The sequence below is a fragment of the Strongylocentrotus purpuratus genome, unplaced genomic scaffold, assembly GCF_000002235.5.
Source record: "Strongylocentrotus purpuratus isolate Spur 01 unplaced genomic scaffold, Spur_5.0 spur5_scaffold_14, whole genome shotgun sequence".
In the NCBI taxonomy this organism is placed as follows: Eukaryota; Metazoa; Echinodermata; class Echinoidea; order Camarodonta; family Strongylocentrotidae; genus Strongylocentrotus; species Strongylocentrotus purpuratus.
Window position 1 is genome coordinate 18590930 of NW_022145599.1, and position 21188 is coordinate 18612117.

The window sequence follows — 21188 nt, forward strand, 5'->3', positions numbered from 1 at the left end:
GTTGGTTTAATGCAAAATTTAGCCAGTGAAAACCTCATATTATCCCATTAATTTTGTTGTTAAATAAATATAAAACACACAATAGCATTACAATTCATATTCAAAACATTCATGAAAAGAGTTTCTAAATTATCACTGTAACAAGGAGTATATAATTATGGTCATTTTTCTAGAAACATTGTAAAGGAATGTTGCAAATTCTTCTAACATGCCATTCATCTAGTTAAGGCTGATATTATATCCGAAACAAAAGCCATATCACTAAGCATACTTAAACATCTATGTTCAGTACTATACACTACATGTAAATGATATATATCTCGGAAGTTTATAAATGAGTATGATATTTTTTTTTAAATATAAAGGCTATATTAATGTATGACAGATATATATGAAGCGAAATGATGTCGGGTAACCACACAAAACATAAACAAATGAAGAAAAAGAATAAAAAACAATATGAAATATACCCTGATATAATTGACAGAACATCTAACATCAACAGATTAAACATATTTTAGAATATATAGGTACACTTCATATAATATTTCATATTTTCCTCAGAACATTGTTGTATTAGATTAAGAAGATTTAATATCTTCAACTCAAATTTGTTGTTTGTTTACATATTATCTGTTTGGAGCCAGAAGGGTGTTAAGTTAATGCCCTTCTGGCTCAAAACAGATGAATTATTTATTAAGGTAAGTACATATGTAAATATCATCTTATATGGAGTGCAACCGCTTGCCAAGAAGAGCTTGATAGCCTACCGGTATCTCTATATCTGTATATCACCCATGCATTACTAAGCACTTAATTATTATTATATACCTCACTTAAGAATTCCAGCCATCTGATTGGTCGAAATTGCATTCATAAACTTTAACTATTCCTGCAAAATTCCCGGTAAAATCCCAAACCCATGTAATAGTTCCAAAAAAATAGTTCTAAAATCCCAGTTACCATGGTTACCGGGAAAATAGTTCTAAAAATAGTTCTAAAATCCCAGTAACCATGGTTACCCATAGGTTTACATGTTCTAGTTTAGAAGCATCTTATCTAAAATATATTCAAACACAGTGAAAATTTCTCTCTCAGATTATTATAACAGTATTAACAAAAGACCCTTGCTTGCCCAGAAGCGCTTAAAGGCGTACCCCTATTAATGTCTTAATGCTCGTGAATGCCTAAGCACGTAACCGTACTAAAGCGTTAGAGAATGTTAAATTTCAGAAGCGTTGTATAGAAACCATTTTCAAATGCAGTGAAAATTGCTCTATCAGAACGGAACTAATAATATTTACAAGGGGGTGGGAGGGGGGGGGGTGGGGGTGGGGTGTAAAGTTCAAGGTTCAATTGTCCTGCTTGGGGTAGTCATCCATGGATGCAAATGTGGGAAGGGGAGGGGAGGGGGTATCTGTGATTATCTGGTTAGGCCTTGATTGACATATTCAGATCATTGTCATAAAATTATACATTGAACTAGAATAGTTTTTATGGAAGGGGGAGGGGGGGGGGGTCGGAATTCGGGGAGGGGGGGGGGGTCGGAATTCGGGGAGGGGGTGGGGTGGTCATGTGGACATGCCATGATTTCCAAATCATTGACATCATCATCAAAAGAATGTAAACTTGTTAATTAGTTAATTAGTTAAAGAGGTTATCTGTGCAAAGGTCAGTTAACAGATTGTACAAGCACAGGAAAATACAAGCAATGCAAGATAAGATTAAGAATAATTAATTCACCAACCCACAACTGTTAAAAAATAAAGAGATGACAAGTAAAGCTGACACAAGAATAAAAGATGTCATAACATCTGCAGGAAGATGATTAGAAAACTTAGATCAAATCAAAAATTCAAATCAAATCAAAACAAATCAAATCAAAGCAGTATGGAACAGATATCAGGCAATTTGTGAATGACAGGGAAGGGTAAATACAAACTCAAAACGTTGACATGCATTTCTGCAAAGTGCAAAGAATCACTCATGAGCATGACTGATTGTGTTACAGGTTTTCACACTCGTGATTTTGAAATTTTATTTTAAATCCTATTTTTAGAAATCAATGCACTATGTGGATGAACAAACAAAATGGCGATCATCATGATCATTCATCCAACTAGTTACATAATACATGTACATGCAGTCTCATCAGTTTCTTGAATTCCTCTCAAATTTTTTCATTCATTTTGAGAGAGTAATTTAGCTCTCTATTTTCACAAGATCTCCCAAATTGAATTCTGCAATTTTATGAGGAAAGAACTCTTTGAAAGCCACATGTACCTGCCTAGCCTACAACGTGACAAAATAATCCAACAAAATATGTGTGAAACTCTGCAATTTACAATGTCTATGAACTTTTTGAGAACTATGGCCTTCAATATGACACAACTACCATAACATGCAAATGACATGTAAACTACATGCAAATGAGCATCCATAGATAATGCATATTCATCAGATATGTTAATTAACCCTGTCATGCTTACTTGTCAGCCGGTGCGGGAGGACCGACGCCGTCTATGGTGACCAAAGGTGCTGTCTGAGAGGGAGGGGGTGGAATGGCTGTAGGGGGGTTGGGCGGAGGGCCTGGAGGGGGACCGGGTGGGGGCCCTAGGGGAGGGTGCGATGAAGGAATGGAATGGGTTGATGTGGTGTTGGATGCAGGTACCAGAGAAGGCGCGGTCCCGTCGGGGCTCTTCAGCGGGTACGAGTTGGTGTCTGGAAACGAGTTGCTTTTCGGTGAGGGTGTTGTTGGAGGCAATGGCGTCGGGAAATCCATCTCTGTTGGAAGGGGGGTCATATAACGTGATTGGGGAGTTGTTGCTACCTTGGTCTACGAAAGTGCATTTTAATTCTTTCTTTTTTCCTTCTCATTTTCACATTACCTGGAAACTTGGACAATTTCCTTTGCTTGTCTGCAAGTATCAATGTTGAAATGGTGGCTGTACGGAACGTCTGACTTTTACCACAAATCTTTTTCCTCTTTTTTTCTCAGGGATCTTTCAGATATTTTGTGTGTGTCTTTGGATAGTAATTTAAGAGAAGTCTATGTTCATCAAGGACCCAACATCAATGATTTCACAGGGCTTAATAGGGGACTTACATTTGCGGACTTTCATTGAATTCCCAATTCATATTACAGGGATCCTGTTGCAAGAGTACATGTTACAAACTATGTGGAAGAATAATTCAAAAATTCTAAACATTACACTAAATAGGCTTTTTAGAGAAGAAAAAAGAGGCATTTCCCATTAGTATGTTAATGCTGCATATTTTGCAAATCTCATTTCCCATTTTCTTTAACCCTCAGCATTGGGATTCGATTATTTGAAAACAATGCAAGTCTTTTATAATTCATGATTACCAATAGAAAATTAGTTTTTTTTAATGCACAATGTATCGATGTCCAAACCCATCCAACTATATGTTATTTTTATTAGAGCAAGCCTCGATATGACGATAAAAACCTATATAATCATATAACCAAATCTTGCAACATAATGCAGGTTTTAAATTTGGGTAAAGTCATGAACCGATTCTAATTTCCCCAGGGGTATGTTCTTAAATACCAATTTTTAATCTTATGATGATTATTTGGGTATGATCGGGTTATAGTACCCTAAGCGCTCTGTATAAGTGTTGTGTAGTGAGCCCAATTCATATGTGTGCATATGATTGTGATGTAATACTTGGCTAATATTAATAAATAGATTCACGTACATACAAAAATAGGTGGATGTCCAATGAAAATTATACTGAGCATCAATTTCTGCAGCAAAACTATAGAAAATATAATAACATAGATTTTTCTTGTTTTTTGTATTTGTTCAACAGAATCTCTTGAAAGAAAATAAGATTGTGTTGTACATGTATTTGTGCACTGAGTGACAATGTGTCTATATACACAGTACTTGTTGAAATTGTACAAGTATCGTACTATAAACGTTGCATGAAATTTAATATGAAACGAGTAAACAATGGTATTAAATATGCACACAAATGGTTAGGGCTCTCTATTGCATTTGTTATATCATGTATGCCTAAATGTATCAGGACTGGGTGAGAATATGGGATGTCTTGGGAGAGGAAAGCGTGTGAGTTCAGTCTTGACCCGTCCGCGTTGACTACCAAAGTTAGTCAATCCCAAAGGCTCAAGTACAGGGACTGCCCAGTACCCTTGGGCAATGGGTTACCTCTAGGGCCACTGATTAATAATGTGTATTATTATCCTAATGAAAGTGTATCCATTCTATGGCAATTTTGATATCAAAAATGGATACATTGGATTTATCATTTACCTGGAAAAAAAGAAACATTACATGGATACAGTTAACAACTAAATTATTCATACCCTTACCAGGTTATGTAATTTTTTTTAAAGTATGTGAAAATTAATTTGTCCCGATATACGTTTCTTGTGAATGTGACATATTACAGTTTACATCTAAAAGTATTCAGCAGAGGACCTAATTCAACCAGTCAATCTTTCATTCTTGATTTACAAAGAACACCATCCCCCCTCCAAAGAAAAACAAAAATAGAAACAAAAATTACAAGGGGTCTGAATAATTTAGTTGTTATCTGTATATTGTCTGTTCAGTGCCAGAAGGGCATTAGTTGTGTATTATAGTATGAGTTAAGCCCTTCTATCTCCAAAAAGCCAAAACCATTCATTTCCAACATAAAATCAAAAGAAATGAATAAGACTAAGCTAATGGGAACTTTATGAGTGAACATGTGATCAATTCCTGATGTATAATACCAAAAATAAGGGAAACACTTTCTTTAAGGGAAAATGCTATTCCCTTTTCCCTCCATGAACATATGGTAATTCTTCCACCAACTTAAGTCAGAAATCATGCTAACATGATAGAGATTGCAGTCCACAAAAAGAAAGGTCTGGGTTCATTCATATCATTTCAATACAACATTATCAATTCATCATTCATTGGAGGCAGACAGTTGTATCTCACTCATGCTTAAGAAATGATGCATAGTTCATGTAGAGATCACTAGGGGAACAATTAAGGTGGTGCAGGTTTTTAAAAAACAATTTCAGTATGGAAAGCCCACCAGATATTCCAACTCTGTTCAATCATCTATAAAGTTACTATTTTTATGTTGGTATTGCTTTCTTAAAATTCATATCCTTACAAGAAACAGGATATGCATCTCTTTAGCACTGCTCATAATTATTAGTCTGTCCTCCAAAAGTTTTTTTAAAATTCAACTTAAGACCTTGATAAGTCATTAATCTGGAGAGGGTTTATTTAAAGCAGGTTGGAATTTAGTATGCATTAAAAGCAGGAAACCAAATTTCATTTTAGCCTATACGAACAATGTAGAGAGAAGCATATATTTGCTGATATTGATGAGAACTATTTAAAGGGCAACGCCAAAATAGCTTGACTTATGCCTGATGGGAAACCATTAATAGCACAATCAGTGTCTCAACCCTCGTAGAAACTATGCATCATTTCTGCCAATCGTAATGATACAAACATCACAAGCTAATAGCCTAATGAGCCACAAGATCTTCCTTGCAACACAAAGATGCGATAGAAACTCTTTCACGGGTAGAAAGTGAAAGCCGGTCTGCATAAATTCATTAACAAGGCAAGTCAGAGAACCATTAAGAGGATACTTGGCCATCATTAATAGCCGATATGCTTTCACAAACAGGAAAAATATATATGCAATAATATTCAGTGCGAATTACAGATTAAAGGGAGTACCGACAGTCCTCTACCTTCAAGTTTGTGCAGTTTCAATATTTTTGCTTGAACTCAGAATTGTGCTCTTATTTGTTATTTTTTTTTATTTTCCCAGCTATTCCCACTATTAGTGCTCAACTATCTAGTTGGAAAGTCTGTAGGAGAAATGACCTTCCATCTCTGTTTATTCCTTTTTTTTGTTGCTGAAAAGAAAATTATGAATGCCTAAAAAAGGGGTGAACAATTGAGCCAAGGTAGTTGGAATTTTGCACAGGAGTCTGCACTTCCGTTTATAACCTAGTAATAGCAATAGATCACTTTTCATCCATTGATTAGAGTACAGATATACCCCAATCATAGACAATTTGATGCCATGGTAAGGAGATGCTTACCTCCGGGAAAGTACCATTCTGCATGTGTGATGAAGGAATCGACGATGCCTGGCGCTGCTGCTAGCGATGTCCTGGAGGTCGGAGATAAAATGCTGGAATTTTAAGACAATATTATTGAACAGGTCAATAGTTCATTTATTTACATGCACGAATCAAATGAACTACATGTAGCTGGCAACTACATCTAAATGTGTTGTTTACCAAGCTTGAAGATAAGGTTGAGTTCTGGTGATGCGATTGCATTGTGAAAGAAATGAAGTGAAATCAATCAGAAAAGGTTGATAAGTAATGGTGTGTACTGCAAGGATCTGGAATCATCAAAATGATAAGAAACTTGGCCCAGTCTTGGAAAAGTTACAAGTACTGTACACAGAAAGATGTATATGGGACTACATGAACGTGTGGCATAAAAATCTGTCCTGATTTTGATGATGATTTTTATGATGTTACATGCCATATTGAGAATATTAAGGCATTTGAAGAGCTATGCTTTTCAGGGAACACTTTGTATTAGATGTTCGTATACACTTGCATAATAAGAAATGATAACGCTCACAAATTATTTGTCACCTCTTCCCAGAACCCAACCTTCTCTTTAAGAATTCTGAAGATGTACCACTTGGAACAGCAAGTTCTACCATCTCCTGAAATTTAATGATGTTGATATTGCTTTCAATCCTTTCCTTTGCTTTTTTCAACTGGTCAATAGTTTATTCATTCATTTCAAATATGCAGCTATATCTATCTAATGATTCAACTGCCCCTAAACGTGTAGTTTACAGAGCTTACGAATTCTGAATTTGTACCGAATTGAAAAAGAAGGTTCTACTATCTCTTTTTATACAACACCTACTCAGATTCTTGCAACCTCATTGGTCAATTCATGGTCTGATGCCTGCTTAATAATAGTGCACGCTCACTATAGGTAATTTCATCGATAAAAAAATTGCTGAGATTTGGATTAGGCCTAGGAAAAACTTTACAAAAATTGTTTTAAAGCCTGTTAATGTCCGAGGTGCTGTATAAAATAATAGCAAATGGTCGTTATTAGTGCAATGGAACAAGATATCGCATTCAGTGAAAGATGAGATGCCCTGTCAAACTCGGCTGCGCCTCGATGGATAGAGGGTCTCTTATCTTTCACCTCGTGCAAAATATTTATCACCAGGTAAAGTCTCTTTTCAACCAGAATCATCTTTCTTGTTTCTGTTTTTTCTTCTCTTACCCTAAGTCATCCTTTTCCGACCAGAGCATGTTGGGCGCTATGACGAGAGAGAGATTGGAGGACGTCATCTTGTTCTTATCACTCTTGTCAGCAACCAGATTCAAGAATCGACATAGGTACCTGCAGAGAGAAAGAAATCATTGATGTGGCATTGTTAGCAATATAATTTTTGAGAGAAATCGTCGAATGTATACTAATAAGAGTAAGAGATCAAATGTACAGATATATGGTCCTGTTGCAGAAAAAGATAAGTAAAAAAAAAAAAACTTTGCTTAGGTTTTTTTCTTTGGTATGCTTCTTAAACTTTAAAGGTATAGACCAGTTTGGGAAATGCCCCCTTTGCAAAAAATGAAATGGAAGCTCTTATTACCAATCATATTAAAGAATATGTTTTGACTAATACGTGATGATACAAATTTTGCCAGGAAACCGCCTACTAATTGATATATTTGGTAAATTATCATATCGATCCGGCCTGGATAGATATCGCGAACGCACTTCAACATTGAACATTTGGGCATATATTTCTGCTCTTTTGCAAATTTAGGTTGAAGTATTGCCATCTAAACCTCTGAAGGGAATATTGAAACATTATCGAATGGATGTTTTGCACCCAAAAACCTTGAACCAGAATTTTACCACTACCGGTCTATATCTTTAAACTCAAAGCAATTCATCTGACTAGATTCACAGCAAGTCCGGTAATATCAATCATAAATGCCAAGTTGAAGAAACAGATCAAATGCCATCAGTTTAATAACAGTTGGTGTTGAATGGTAATGCACATATATATCTATATATATATACAATCACACACATACATTAACATACTTTAAGTTATCAAAGTGGGCCTTTGGGAGCCTACTGACGACCTTCTTCAACGCTTCCTTCTTCTGATTAGGATCCTTTTGGCTGAAAACAAACAGAAAAAAATTACAAGAAAAGGGAATGACTTTGGATAATAACAGTAACAAGACAGATCATAATGAGGAAAGATGAAATGAGGGCCTTATATCAGAAAAGATCAGAATAGAAAGGATCAGAATTTAATGGCATAATTTGAAAAAAAAATTAATTGAAAAAAGGAGAAACCCCCATTTTCTTAGAATAAAAATTCAATTCTTTAAGAAATAAAAAGTTTGCAGAAGTGGGTTTTTATGACTTTTCCTTTAAGGAGATAATTAAAATATTTACGATTTTCTTTCTCTGTACTTCATTTCTAAATCCCTTGGAAAAACCATTTATCACATAACATTTCAATTACCTGCCGGCTTCGATGAAGTCAGTGTAGAGGTCAAAGGTCAATAGAGGAGCTGGAAGTTCTCTCAAATACAGCTTTAGTACAGCTAATGGAAAAAGAGAAGTAAAACATAAAATGAGGGACTCCATGTCATACATTGCGTAAATCAAGACAACTCACTCCTAGATCCCAATCAAATTATGTGTCAAAGCCCGCAATAGTTTCTAGTACTATCCAACAATTTAAAAGGTAAACTAGCCCAAGATATCTTGGGATGATTATCTCGACCAAATATCCCGCTAATTGCAACCTCGGGCTGATGAAGACGCAAACTGGATAATTTGAGATCGGGGTAGTTCAAATAGCGGGATATTTGGCAATCTCGAGCTGATGAAAACAGGCCTATAGAGTAAGATGGTGCATTGATGCCTTAGCAAAATGAAGAACAGGATGTACTTAATTGGTTAGCCAAGTTTTCAGAACAACCTGATAGTGCCTTCACAGAAATTTCTATAGATATCTAATACTCCGTTTGTCACCTTGCACAATACCTTGGGAGTCAGAGTACTTTAATAATAGACAACAGACATTAAACACCTTTGTTTCTAAAGTAACAGTCTTTTGGATTTGATATTCTTCTTGTTTTCATGGAGTAGGAACATCCATATGTGAAGAGTTATTTATCATTTTGAAGCTGAGAAACTTCCCTTTTAAAATCAAACCTTAACTAAAAAGATCATTTTACGGTGACTTTTTGGTGGTTTTGTATTGCTAGTACTTGTTTCTAATGATTGTATTGCTTCCTTATCTTCAGTTTCAACCTCTCTTTCCTGTCCAAGTAACAAATAACTCACAAGGAGCAAAAGCAATCAAAGGTTGCCTTTTCTTGATATCAAATTTGTAATGGATACATTACCACAAACACTTTGCAAAACGTACAGAATATGATCAATGATCAATTTTTTTGTTTAAAGGCAGGTTATTCATTTCTCAGTTGACAAAAGGAACAATATCCTGGGTAGGAAAGAAAATAATTTCCTTTCTTTCGAAAGTTTAACTGCACTCAGCTCCTAAGTTTTTTTTTAAAATAATTAATTTGTATAATAAGACTAAAAGGGGGTACTGGCATCATCGTCAGGTTGGGGGGGGGGGGGGTGAGGCAGTCATAATTGGTGAATAAAATGCAATTAATATGCCATTGATGAGAGGGAGGGGATGCAAAAAAGGGGACAAATTTTTGTCTTGCTTCTTTTCTTTCTCTCTTTTTCTATTTTCATCTTTTTCTGCCATTAGATGAGGGGAACACCTCCCCCAATCATTCACCACTACTTTCCGACACATTTCAGACTTACACTAGAGAGTGAAACTTACCTGCAATGGAGTGTTCTTGGAATTCAAAGTCCACCAAATCAAGTTCTATGTTGGCATCAAACGCAGCCTACATAGGAAATATTGACATGACGAGACATTATTGATGTGAGAAAAACATTTATTGTCATCCTACCAGGTCCCCATTCTTCTCCTGGATATAGAGTAATGAATGTAGATTGATGCCTTGCTAATGGACATTGGTGCCATGCCCAGAATCAAACCCACAACCTAAGCCTTTCCAGTCATGTGCTTAAACCACTTGATGACACCTACACATGGCTGTACTTTTTAGAACTAATGTACAGTTAATTATTAGGCAATTATTATGATTTAAGCTAACTGTACTTTCCTGGTATCCAAGAAAAAAATTACGCAAAATCAAAACAACAAAGACTCCCTTCAAGAAAGATTACCTATTCTCCCTCTGTGGTAATCACCAAGTCTTTTAACCAGACCCTACTTAAATGTTTTCATATTCACCTTGAGAAATTTCATTTTGGAATGGTTCCACCCAAACGGAACAGCCCCTCCACTTCGAAAACACAGTGCCAGCAGTTACATGTCCAGGGCCCCCGTTGCATAAAACTTACCATTGATGATACCTTTGCCAGCAATGGCAACTACCATGGTAACAGGGCACAACAGCCAAACAAAATCTAGGTATCCATGGTAGTTATCATTGATGGCAAAGTTACCATCTATAGTAAGTTTTGTGCAACGGGGCCCTGGACCTCTACGGGTCCTAGACATGGTCAATAAAACGATGATTAACCTGTCCCCGCCCCCCAACAGACACACACACACATAAACCAGGCTTTAATCAAAGTGGAATATTCACCTTGAGAAGTTTCATCTTTGATTGGGCCCCGCCCAACCTGAAGAGCCCCTCCTCCTCGATGCCCAGCTCCAGGAGCCACGTGATGAGGACCTCGATGGGGGCGGCGATCTCCCGGTCCTGGAGCCTCAGGTGCTCCTCCAGGTGGGTCCCAAACGTGGGCTTGTGCTGGTCCCGGTCCAGGGTCTCCTTCATCTTGGGAACCATGTTCTCAAGTCTGGCCAGGGCATTGCGATGGTACTGGGCCTGGGCTGCTACCATCTGGGAAAAGAAAAGGACCACGGTTAAAGCCTATCTGCACTTGTTTGGCCAGGAGGAATTAGACCTCCAAGTGAGGTGACTGACAGGTGACTATCTCATCAACTCAGCTCTCAATTAACATAAGAAACAGGGGATCATGGGGGACCAACAGGCACCACTTAGGTATTGTTTACTTTATAGAGGGAGCAAGTAGCTAAAAGTAGTAAGGTGGGGCTTTAAGATTTAAATCAAACATGTATCGTTTTAATAATCTAGACAAACTTCTATCAGCACCTGTTTTTTTAATGACCTCCAATGTTTTTCCATATAAACATGTAATTCCCTACGCTCAGTGCCAACTCTACACTAACTGGGAAATTGATGTCAGTCACCATTGAACAGGTGGGCTTATGCATGCAAATTAAACCATAGAGGAATTTGCTTGACAAAGACAGCAACAATCGCCCAATGAACCTGTCACAGTGCCCCTGTGATAAAGGTGATTCTTACCAACCACTTTTGGAAACCACACTGGACACTTCAAGCACATTATTCTCTCTTGGTCCATTAATAACAATTTCTCTTTTTTGTATTTTTGTTGTTGTCTACTCGGTAAATATTTAATGAAATAAATTTATTACCAACATACTGTAATTCCCTTCAAATGTCATAGTTTGACCAAAGTCTTTCATGGAATGTACATTCCCCCCAAAAAAATTCTATGGCTGTACCAAACCCTTTGAATAGGATTTTTTGTATCATGACCTAAACATCTTGTCAGTCGTGATCTTTAAAATGTTCCAAGTCCCTTTAACCATGTCTTCTGGCAACTATTCAATAAAATGATCTTCCTTCAAATAACACATGACCTCATGCCAGAATACCCCTAGGTAACTTGAGGCCTTTGAATAAGCAAGTACCATACATGAGGCATCCTAATTTGCATAACAATACACTGCAATATTTATTTAGAAATTTAACAACCTAACAAGAATTTGGACCCCATTTTAGCAACGATAATTGTTGACAACAAAAAAATGACACGATCCCCATTTCATCCAATCTGTATTAAAGTCTGTAAATTAACGACTAACGGGAATTTGGACTTGATTTTTTGCAATATCAAATGCCCCCTACAAAACAATGACATAATTTCTTGCTTATACGATCCACATTATAATTTCTTTTAGCTTGCAAACATGAACATGTATACATGTACATGGTTTCTTCATCAATGGTACTTAAGGATAAGGAAGTTGTAGATTCATAAATTCAAAACTCAATAGGAAAAGATTCAGTGTAAATTGTAGCTTTAAGAAAGTTTGAATATGTGTCATTCAACACCTTTATACACAATTGAGCCATGAATTGACTTCTGTTTCCAGTTTTGTCTTTGATCATTAATTAAAACATATGACAATAGAAACATAAAGTAGTTTCATTGTGACTGCTAAACTAAATTGTATTCCCATTATTCAATTCAGAATTGTATAGAGATAAAGAATACCTGTCAATTTTCCTTGATAAATTCAGGGAATTCTGACATATGTACAGGTACAGTGCTATATGTACTAAGGTTGACCTGACCCAAACGATGGCTTTTTAATATATTCCAGAACATTATACACAAAGCCCCAGTTCCTACAAGTTTTAAGTTTCTTGGCTTCAGAACAAAGTGTTCTTAAAAGTTTTGGGCAGACGATCAAGACATGTTCCTGGGAACAAAAGACAGAACATGAGTATCCTTTTGAAAGATGTGAAATTAAAAAAAGAGCCTCCATGGACGCAACATGAAGAAAATAAAAAATCTGATTTATTGATTCTTCATATCTATTCTAACAGGATCTCCCACCGGACAATTCTTGGGCAATTCTTGGGGTTTGGTGACACTGATATTGCTTGATGAATTTACCAAGAATTTAAGAAAGCATGTACATGGACAATATACTTGTCGATATAAAGCAACCAAGGAATGTGTAGCTTTCAGATCAACACTTAAAGCCTGTCTGTACTAGTTTGACCAGGGAGGATTAGACCACCCAGCATGGTCACTGACAGGTGGCTATCTCATCAACTCAGCTTTCGATTAACATAAGAAAAAGAGGATCATGGGGGGAAAAACGGGCACCGCTTATGCATTGTTTTGTATATAGAGGGAGCAAGTAGATGCAAGTAGTACAGTGGGGCTTTAAGGTGACCAATCCATTACCTTACAAACTAGTATTTAGTTCACAGGAATTATCTCAGGACTTGTTGAAAGTGATACTTCCCCCAAAGTTATATTGATGACATTTATCATTTCTTTTTCTTTTTTCTAAAAACATTTCTGAAAGCATTTAGTTTTCCAGAGGAGTTTGAAGGCTTTCAGGAGCTAAATTGTTCTACAACTCAACCACTAATACTGGAAACAAACCAAGATATAGGAATGTTTTCATTATACGCTACTCACATCCATTAGACTCCTGGACAGAAGACTTTCTTTGGAGACTAGATTCAGCATGTCCGTCACTAATGCATCCTAGGGAAAAAAAAAGATGCGAGAAGAAAAAAACAGAGTGCGAGAGTTAGATGTATTTCATACAGAAATACTATAAACAACTTTTATACTTGAATATATTCTCATGAAACACAGTAAATAAAAAAATCTGTACTGTAAAAGTTTTGTAAAATGGACCACTCACAAAAATTAGTTAAAGTTACTCACATGCATCAAAAGACATAAGGGCCCCGTCTTACAAAGAGTTACGATTGATCCAAATCAATCGCAAGTCCTCTTATCAATCGCAAGTTTGCAGTCTCCTATTTCTTATGTACATAGTTGTGACTAGCTCTTTGTATAAAGACAGGGCCCTAAAGTCTCTTAAAAGATTTATTGGATGGAAAAGTAAAAGGTACCAGACATAGAGGGAAATTAAGAACTAATTAAGAGGGGGAACATTAAGACAAGGTGTGGTATGACACTGAAAGAGTGTACTAGGATGGCAGAAAACAGAGATGTGAGGAAAAACGCTGCAATCACCCTCCGAGCTGGGAGAAAATACCTTGATAGATACATGTAGATAGACTCACATGCAAAAGTTTCTGGGTGGACAGTGGTTCAATAGTTGTTGCCATGTGAACCAGAACTATAGAGAGCTTTTTATATTCTATTTGCTGAACCATATAATGACTACCTGACATTTCGGGTATAAAGCAAATTTGATTTAGCTGAGTAAATATCCATTGTTCATTGAGTATATTTCAGAGTCTGCTTGGTCACTTCTGAAAATCAATATGAAATATAATAAATTAATATCCTATCTTTTTCATAAGTCCAATGAAAATTATCAATCGTTATTCAAGAATTTTTTATGACAAATTTTGGTTATCATCATGGTTACTTATCCTATAAAATAAATAAAATAATTTAGTTGTGCACTGTACATGTAAGTCTTATCCACAAGGCATTTTCATTTTTCAATGACGCTTCCCTTTTTACATAGTGGAAAGATATTGGTTAATATAGCTCTCAAGAATAATCTAATGTGAAATTCAAGTTTCTAAATGTGATACACAGATACGGTGGGTGTCGAATAAAACAATAGGTTTCGTATCTGCATGTCAAGATAAACAGAAGGCTAATCACAACTAGTATTTGAACTTTCACCTCATGATAAGAATTAAAGGTGCTTTTCAAAATTTGTAAAAAGTGCTTTTAAGCATATCTCACCTTTCCTTAAAGGTACTGTCTAACAATTTAAAGGGGAAAAATGAAAGTGAATGAATTGTGTATGCAGGTAGATCACTTTCAATACGTGTTTGCTTGAGAAAGAGAGAAAAAGGCAAGAGACAGTTTATACAAAAGAATTATCATAATGTGTGTTAACACAAATTGAATGTTGCTTTTTGACGTCATCTATTACAACAATTGCAAAATCCACTTTCAAAATCATGTTTATCATGTTGTAAATCATTGTAATTAGTTTGTGATGTAGAGAAACATTACTCTCAATATGTGTAAACTTTCATTTTCATGGTGGGGGGGGGGATCTTGCAGGTCGTAATACTTCTTTTAACTTGTCATTTTTGAGATAGGGGGGGGGGGGTCACAGTTAAAAATGAAAATGTTCAACAATGAAAATGTGGAACAGAGAGCCTATGCTGATTTCAGAGGCAATTTCCATTTCTCATAGAAACCAAGTCTACTGGTACTCATCTAACTATATCTCAACCATGGGTTTTGTTTTGATTTTACCCAAGATTTTGAACTGACTGTGAACTGAGCTACATACCAGCACCAAGCTGATAGCAGTAACCTGATTCTAGGTGTGGCTTTACATGACAGATTATGACATCTATCAGGAACTTTTGTTAGCCCTAGCTGCTCATATCTATCACCTATCCATAATATATTATTTTACAGATATGTTACCAATAGCAGCAGAAATGAACGGGTATATGTACATGTATACATGAATGTGTATACATGAATGATCAAATAATGCAATATTTTGCTTCCTGCTTCATGTAAAGTCTAACCTGCTTTAGTGACCACCTGCTTTAGTGACCACCTGTCTACAAAGACCACATTTGATTGTTTCCCTTGGGCAGTTGCTGTAGACAGGATTGACTGTACATGCATTTAACAGCAACTATGCAGGTACTTTTTTACTATTGGGACCTGCAAAATTTAGGAGGAATGATTATGAGGTATAATTATTGAAACCTGGTAGATATATATATGGTGTCTGCAAAACTAGCCTAAAATTAATGCTTGCACAGTGGGGCCTGCAGGGTAAAGTGCATCGCCCCAATCAAACAGGTGATTAGAACTATTGTTTTTATCATGGTGCATCAGCCATTGTATTTTGAGTTACCACAGTGCATGGCAATACTCACCAAGCAAGGGAGTAATAATATTGGGTTCTTGTATAGCGCTCATATCTGTCAGACTCGACACTCCTGGGGCTGCCGATTATTACCCAGGCTTTAGCATGGCTGCCATTACGGCGCTCTAGCATTTCAAGGAATTAATTCCTGCCAGGTACCCATTTACCTCCCCTGGGTTGAGTGTGGCAAATGTAGATCAGTGTCTTGCCAAAGAACATTAGTGCCGCGGCGGGACTTGAACCGCGGACCTTGAGATCCACAGTCTGGTAACTTATCCCCTTGACCATGACACCTCTACATAGTACCATAGTTTTGCTGATGCATATATTAATAGGTAATACATACCTGCCAACCTGAGACAAGAGAAATTAGGAGTAAATTTTTCTGGATGGACTACGAGGTCGCGAACACCCGAAGGATTGGGGTAGTAGCCCGTAGATTGGGGGGGGGGGGGGAACTAACGATCACGTTCGGGCTGCGCTGTGTATATCTTCTATGAGCGCGAGCGCGGATGTTGGCGTGATCTGGTTATCAGTGCTGTGTTATGCTTTAGTCTTATACATACATACATACATATTGGTATTTATTGAGCGCCTTTACATGAACATGCTCAAGGCGCTTTACATTTCGAAATACAAACATAATAGTTATATACTCTCCAAGTGCATTACACTCTAAAAAATTTAAAAAAAAAAAAAAAATTAAAAAAAAAAAAAATAATACAAATTTTAAAAAAATCAGAGTTTTGAGGCATGCATTCGGAATTCGGAGTTGGTATGAAAAATGCGGAGGAACTCCGCCTAAATCGGGGTGGTTGGCAGGTATGGGTAATACTGTATAATTACAGTGTAAATATTATGGTACTGCCTCAGTAATATGAACGGTTGGCAAGAAAAAATCACTCACAAATGAATATTTTAGTATCGTATTATTTGCAGATGTGACAAGGGCTATTGTCACAGAAGTCACAGGATATCAAAGGCAACACTAAGTTCAGAATCAAGGAACTTCCTCTTCAGTGACACTGGCTAAAGTTTACTTGGAATTTATGGATTGTTTTGACAAGATGTGAACATTCATGGTAAAATTTGATGTAATTCATATAAACCAACTTGTATGTATGTCCTGAAAAGCATCAACCCATATGTAAATACACAAAATACTACGTATATTTACATTCTGTCGGTTGACCCGACCACTTTATAAAATAAAAGTCAAAGCATTCAGACTACAACCTTAGATCAGTAACAACTAACTCCTATCAGTCTAAAACCCTGTTTAAATCCCTTTTCAAAAACTTCTAATTGATGTATAAATTGTTTGATCATTTAATGCACAACATACTGTACAATGTGTAAAGTGCCTAGAAACAATGAGTTTCTATATGTAGATTATCATCATCATTACTACTCTTATGTTTCACTCTTCATGAAAGTATTCTCAGGTGATCTGATACATGGTCTTTACTGTTTGATTGAATAATATACAAGCGCTATATAAAGGCAGAATATTATTATTATTATTATAATATTGGTGAGAAGCCCGTACTTGTCTGGGATATGGTTTCTATCAGTGTACATATATGGTCATGTTCCATTTCATTTGATCTGATCTGCGGACACCAACCTTCGGAGAGTTTGAGGAAGTGAAACCGCTTTTTTTCCTCTCATTTTGACGTTCAACATGTAAATCTTACCACGGATTTGTCTCTCTCCGTTCAAGAACCTCCATTCACAGAAACTAAAGCCTTGTGGCTATATTTGTACAATGTATTAGGGAACCGGCTGCTTGTGACATAATGTATTGTTAGTGAAATTCATGAAATGTATCCCCCCCCCCCTACTACCAGCTTTTGTATTGTGGGATAATTTATCCATGGAATGAGGAAGAAAATGTTAAACTTTAGGGGAAATATGATCATTATGGAAATAGCTTGAATAAGATGGAAAAAAAATATTGATATGGCGACAACAAAAATGATGACATTTATAACAAGGAAACTTGCTGGTTTTTAACGATTTGGCTTGAAAAATCAAACAATTAGAAAGAAAAAAAAAGAATTTGAGCAATCGTGCGATAAAATAAATCAATGATAAAAAGGTCAATATGGAGCGCAAGGAAAGAGAAGGAAAGAGGCAGACAAGAGGATTCCATCTGTTCCATTGACATATAAAGATAAGTCACACAAGCATTGAGGGAATTTGATCCTATTGGATATAACCGTTTACTCCACCTGGGTGAAGAGTGGTAAACGTAGATTAATGTCTCATCATTAATGCAAACCTTGCAATGTTCACTTTACCTCACCTGCGTAGAGAGTGGCGAATGTATATCAATTTCCCATCATCAATACCAACCTTGCGTCGTTCTATTTTTTTGTTCCTACCGGCAACCCCTATACCTGGGTGGAGAGTGGCAAATGTAGATTAATGTCTCATCATTAATACAAACCTTGCAATATTCTACTTTTTTGTTCCTACCGGAAACCCCCTATACCTGGGTGGAGAGTGGCAAATGTATATTAATGTCTCATCATTAATACCAACCTTGCATTATTCTACTTTTGTTTTCCTACCGTAAACCCCTTAACATGGTGTAGAGTGGCAAATGTAGATTAATGTCTCATCATTAATCCAAACCTTGCAATGTTCTTTTAACTTTACCAGGGTGGAGAGTGGCTAATGTAGATTAGTTTCTCATCATTAATATCAACCTTGCAATATTGTGCTTATCTGTTCCTACCGGAAACCCCCTATACCTGGGTGAAAAATGGCAAATATAGATTAACGTCTCTTCATCAATACCAACCTTGCATTGTTCTACTTTTGTCTGGGCATCATCCTGTTCTTCCTTGATGGCATCTATCTTGGCTGCTTGCTCCTGGAAGTTGCCTTTCCCTAATCCTGTTTGCCTGGAAGCATTGTGGAACCTGTATTCATGAAAGAAAGCGAAACAAAACCACACCAAAGTTAAGGACTTGTATGATATTACAGTGAAACCTGTCTATAAAGACCACCCAAGGGAGACAAGAAAAGTGGTCTCCATAGGCAGGTAGTATTTACCGGTATGTACAGGTTCCTTTTTTACATGTTAAATGAGAAACCATTTGCAAGGGAAACAAACAATGTGGTCTTTGTAGACAGCCCATGGTTTATAGAGTAAGAATCAAAACAATATTGTTACTAAATGAATAATTTATTACATCAAACTTTCATTTTCATTTTGCGAGTTGATTCAATTTGCTTTAAATACACAAGTACTACGATTTCTAAGAATTACAAAGATTGCACGCTTGACATTCAAAAGAACAGTCAACAAGCCTAAACCAGGATTGATTTAGTTTGCTTTCATGAATATCTGCCTACATGTATATATTTGTTTGTATTATATCACATGATTGTATTATAATGGTAATAAAAACCGACAGTTGGTTGTAGGTGGATATTGACATCACTGTAGGTAATTTATCTGGATTCTATTTCATCCTATTTGAATATTGCTCAGTTTTGAGAACTAATTAAAACATATGGAAAGCAGTTAAACAATAACCATCTTAAGAAAACTTTCTCTGACAAAAAGTAAAGACAGAAAGTAATATCTTAATGAGAACATGAAAACAATATCATTAAAAGATACAATACATGCATTTGATTGCATTTCTGAAGGTGTTTCCTCCTAGACATTTTGTTACTGGAAAACTCAATGTCTCTATTTGTCAAAAGTAACTGCAGACTTTCTTGTATCCTGGAGTAGAATAGGATACAGCATGATGTGTATGGCTGCAATACTGGGGAAATCCAGACACGATTGGGGAAAAGCCATGAAAATGGAATAAACAAAAAATTAACACCTGGGCAACAGCATTTTCTTGGAATTGTCTGTTAGTATCTTTTAATATGACTCAGATGATATCATATAATCCCACTTGATTCTCTGATTCCATGAAGCAAAATGGTAACCACATTTGCAAACACAGTAAAGAGCAAATTTGGTTGTACAACACATGCTCTGGCAACCACTGCTCCGCAATGAATATCCTGCAATTCAGCCCTGGACCAAACACTACCTAACCCTAAACCTAAACCTAACCTACTATCAGTAAAGCCCAATCGCAAGCCTAACCTTAACCCTACATCTTTGATGAAATAAAGCTCAGAGCAATTCTCGCTACCCCAAATAGCGATTCTGCCGAGATCCGGGGAAAATCCTGAAAACGCGCATTGCATTATGGGATAGCTTTTCGACATTACAGCTTCCTGTGCAGGCGTTCGTGATCACAACCCTCTCTTTCACGGTAGAGTTTAACGGCCTTTTGTGCTAAAGTCACTAATTCTGCCCGAAGCTTTCCATTGCATATTATAATCTGTACAAATTACACTGATTGGCATCGATTTTAGCGTGCGTGAAAACTATGCACAGCGAACACAGGCGCTAGCGCCAGCGGGATGGGACTCTATACCGGAAGTTGTAGTGACGACCCGAGAGAGTGAAAATTACCTCGTCTCGCGAATTTCGAGATTTTCGTACCTATTTAGGGTAGCGAGAATTGTCACTTGAGCATTTGTTGGAGCATCACATATTTTCTCAACGAGAAGGGACTGGAAAACACACCTTTCTATTTAAAAACTCCATTGAGGGTACCATACCGTTTTAATGACCCTATCTGATGAAAATACAATTTTATATTAATGGAAAGCTAAATGAACATAGAATAAAAATATAGAGGAATAAAAAATAAAAAGTTTTCCTTTCAGTATCGCAAAAAAGCAAATTAAAACTTAATTTTTCGCACCCCTCCAAATTGCAGATCAACATTGAACAGGGGTCAACTTTGCCACAGTTATGGTGATGACATAATATGTGGACCAACCTGTCATGCATACAGTATATAGCTGAGGCAATGAGCCGTGCTTAATTAATGCAAAGTTATTTTGAATATGCGTACTCCACATAAGATGATGTTATAAAGTCAGTAGCTAGTTTTAGGTCGACAACTCCTGATTTTCAAAGCTGTAGATTTGATCATATAATTGAAATTATTGTAATCCATGGTTTATAAGCTTTCCATCAAAATGAAATTGATCTCTTTCATTTTTCACTTCCAACAGGGTCTTTATCAAGAACTGCTTCGTGCATTGAGAGATAATTCTAAGGCATTATCTGTGATGCCTTACACATGCACCATTCAGAAATGCCATATCTAGCCTTCTTGAATGTTTTCTCAACCTTCACATTTTCATTTTTCCCAGTCTTATAATGCCCCGATAGCAACCTGGAATTTTTTTCTCTTTTTGAATCA

At 36.5% G+C, this 21188-nt stretch overlaps 1 protein-coding gene across 7 annotated transcripts in view; it reads right to left on the reverse strand.

The window, feature by feature from the left end:
- The window catches only part of LOC592564 (rho GTPase-activating protein 17), a 60608-nt gene that overhangs the window by 9103 nt on the left and 30317 nt on the right, over nucleotides 1-21188 (reverse strand). For 2 of the 7 annotated variants that reach the window (XR_004063948.1, XM_030984365.1), the window contains exons 7-15: nucleotides 18698-18818; nucleotides 13470-13538; nucleotides 10784-11041; nucleotides 9946-10012; nucleotides 8599-8680; nucleotides 8166-8246; nucleotides 7335-7454; nucleotides 6110-6201; nucleotides 2490-2784 (exon numbers count right to left, since the gene is read on the reverse strand). Coding sequence is in view for 6 of the 7 variants with exons in the window: in XM_030984365.1 (XP_030840225.1) it covers nucleotides 2490-2784; nucleotides 6110-6201; nucleotides 7335-7454; nucleotides 8166-8246; nucleotides 8599-8680; nucleotides 9946-10012; nucleotides 10784-11041; nucleotides 13470-13538; nucleotides 18698-18818 (1185 nt within the window). In the remaining variant the exon portion in view is untranslated. The remainder of the gene's footprint in view (nucleotides 1-2489; nucleotides 2785-6109; nucleotides 6202-7334; nucleotides 7455-8165; nucleotides 8247-8598; nucleotides 8681-9945; nucleotides 10013-10783; nucleotides 11042-13469; nucleotides 13539-18697; nucleotides 18819-21188) is intronic. The other 5 variants (XM_030984369.1, XM_030984367.1, XM_030984370.1 and 2 more) reach the window with 3 other exon arrangements.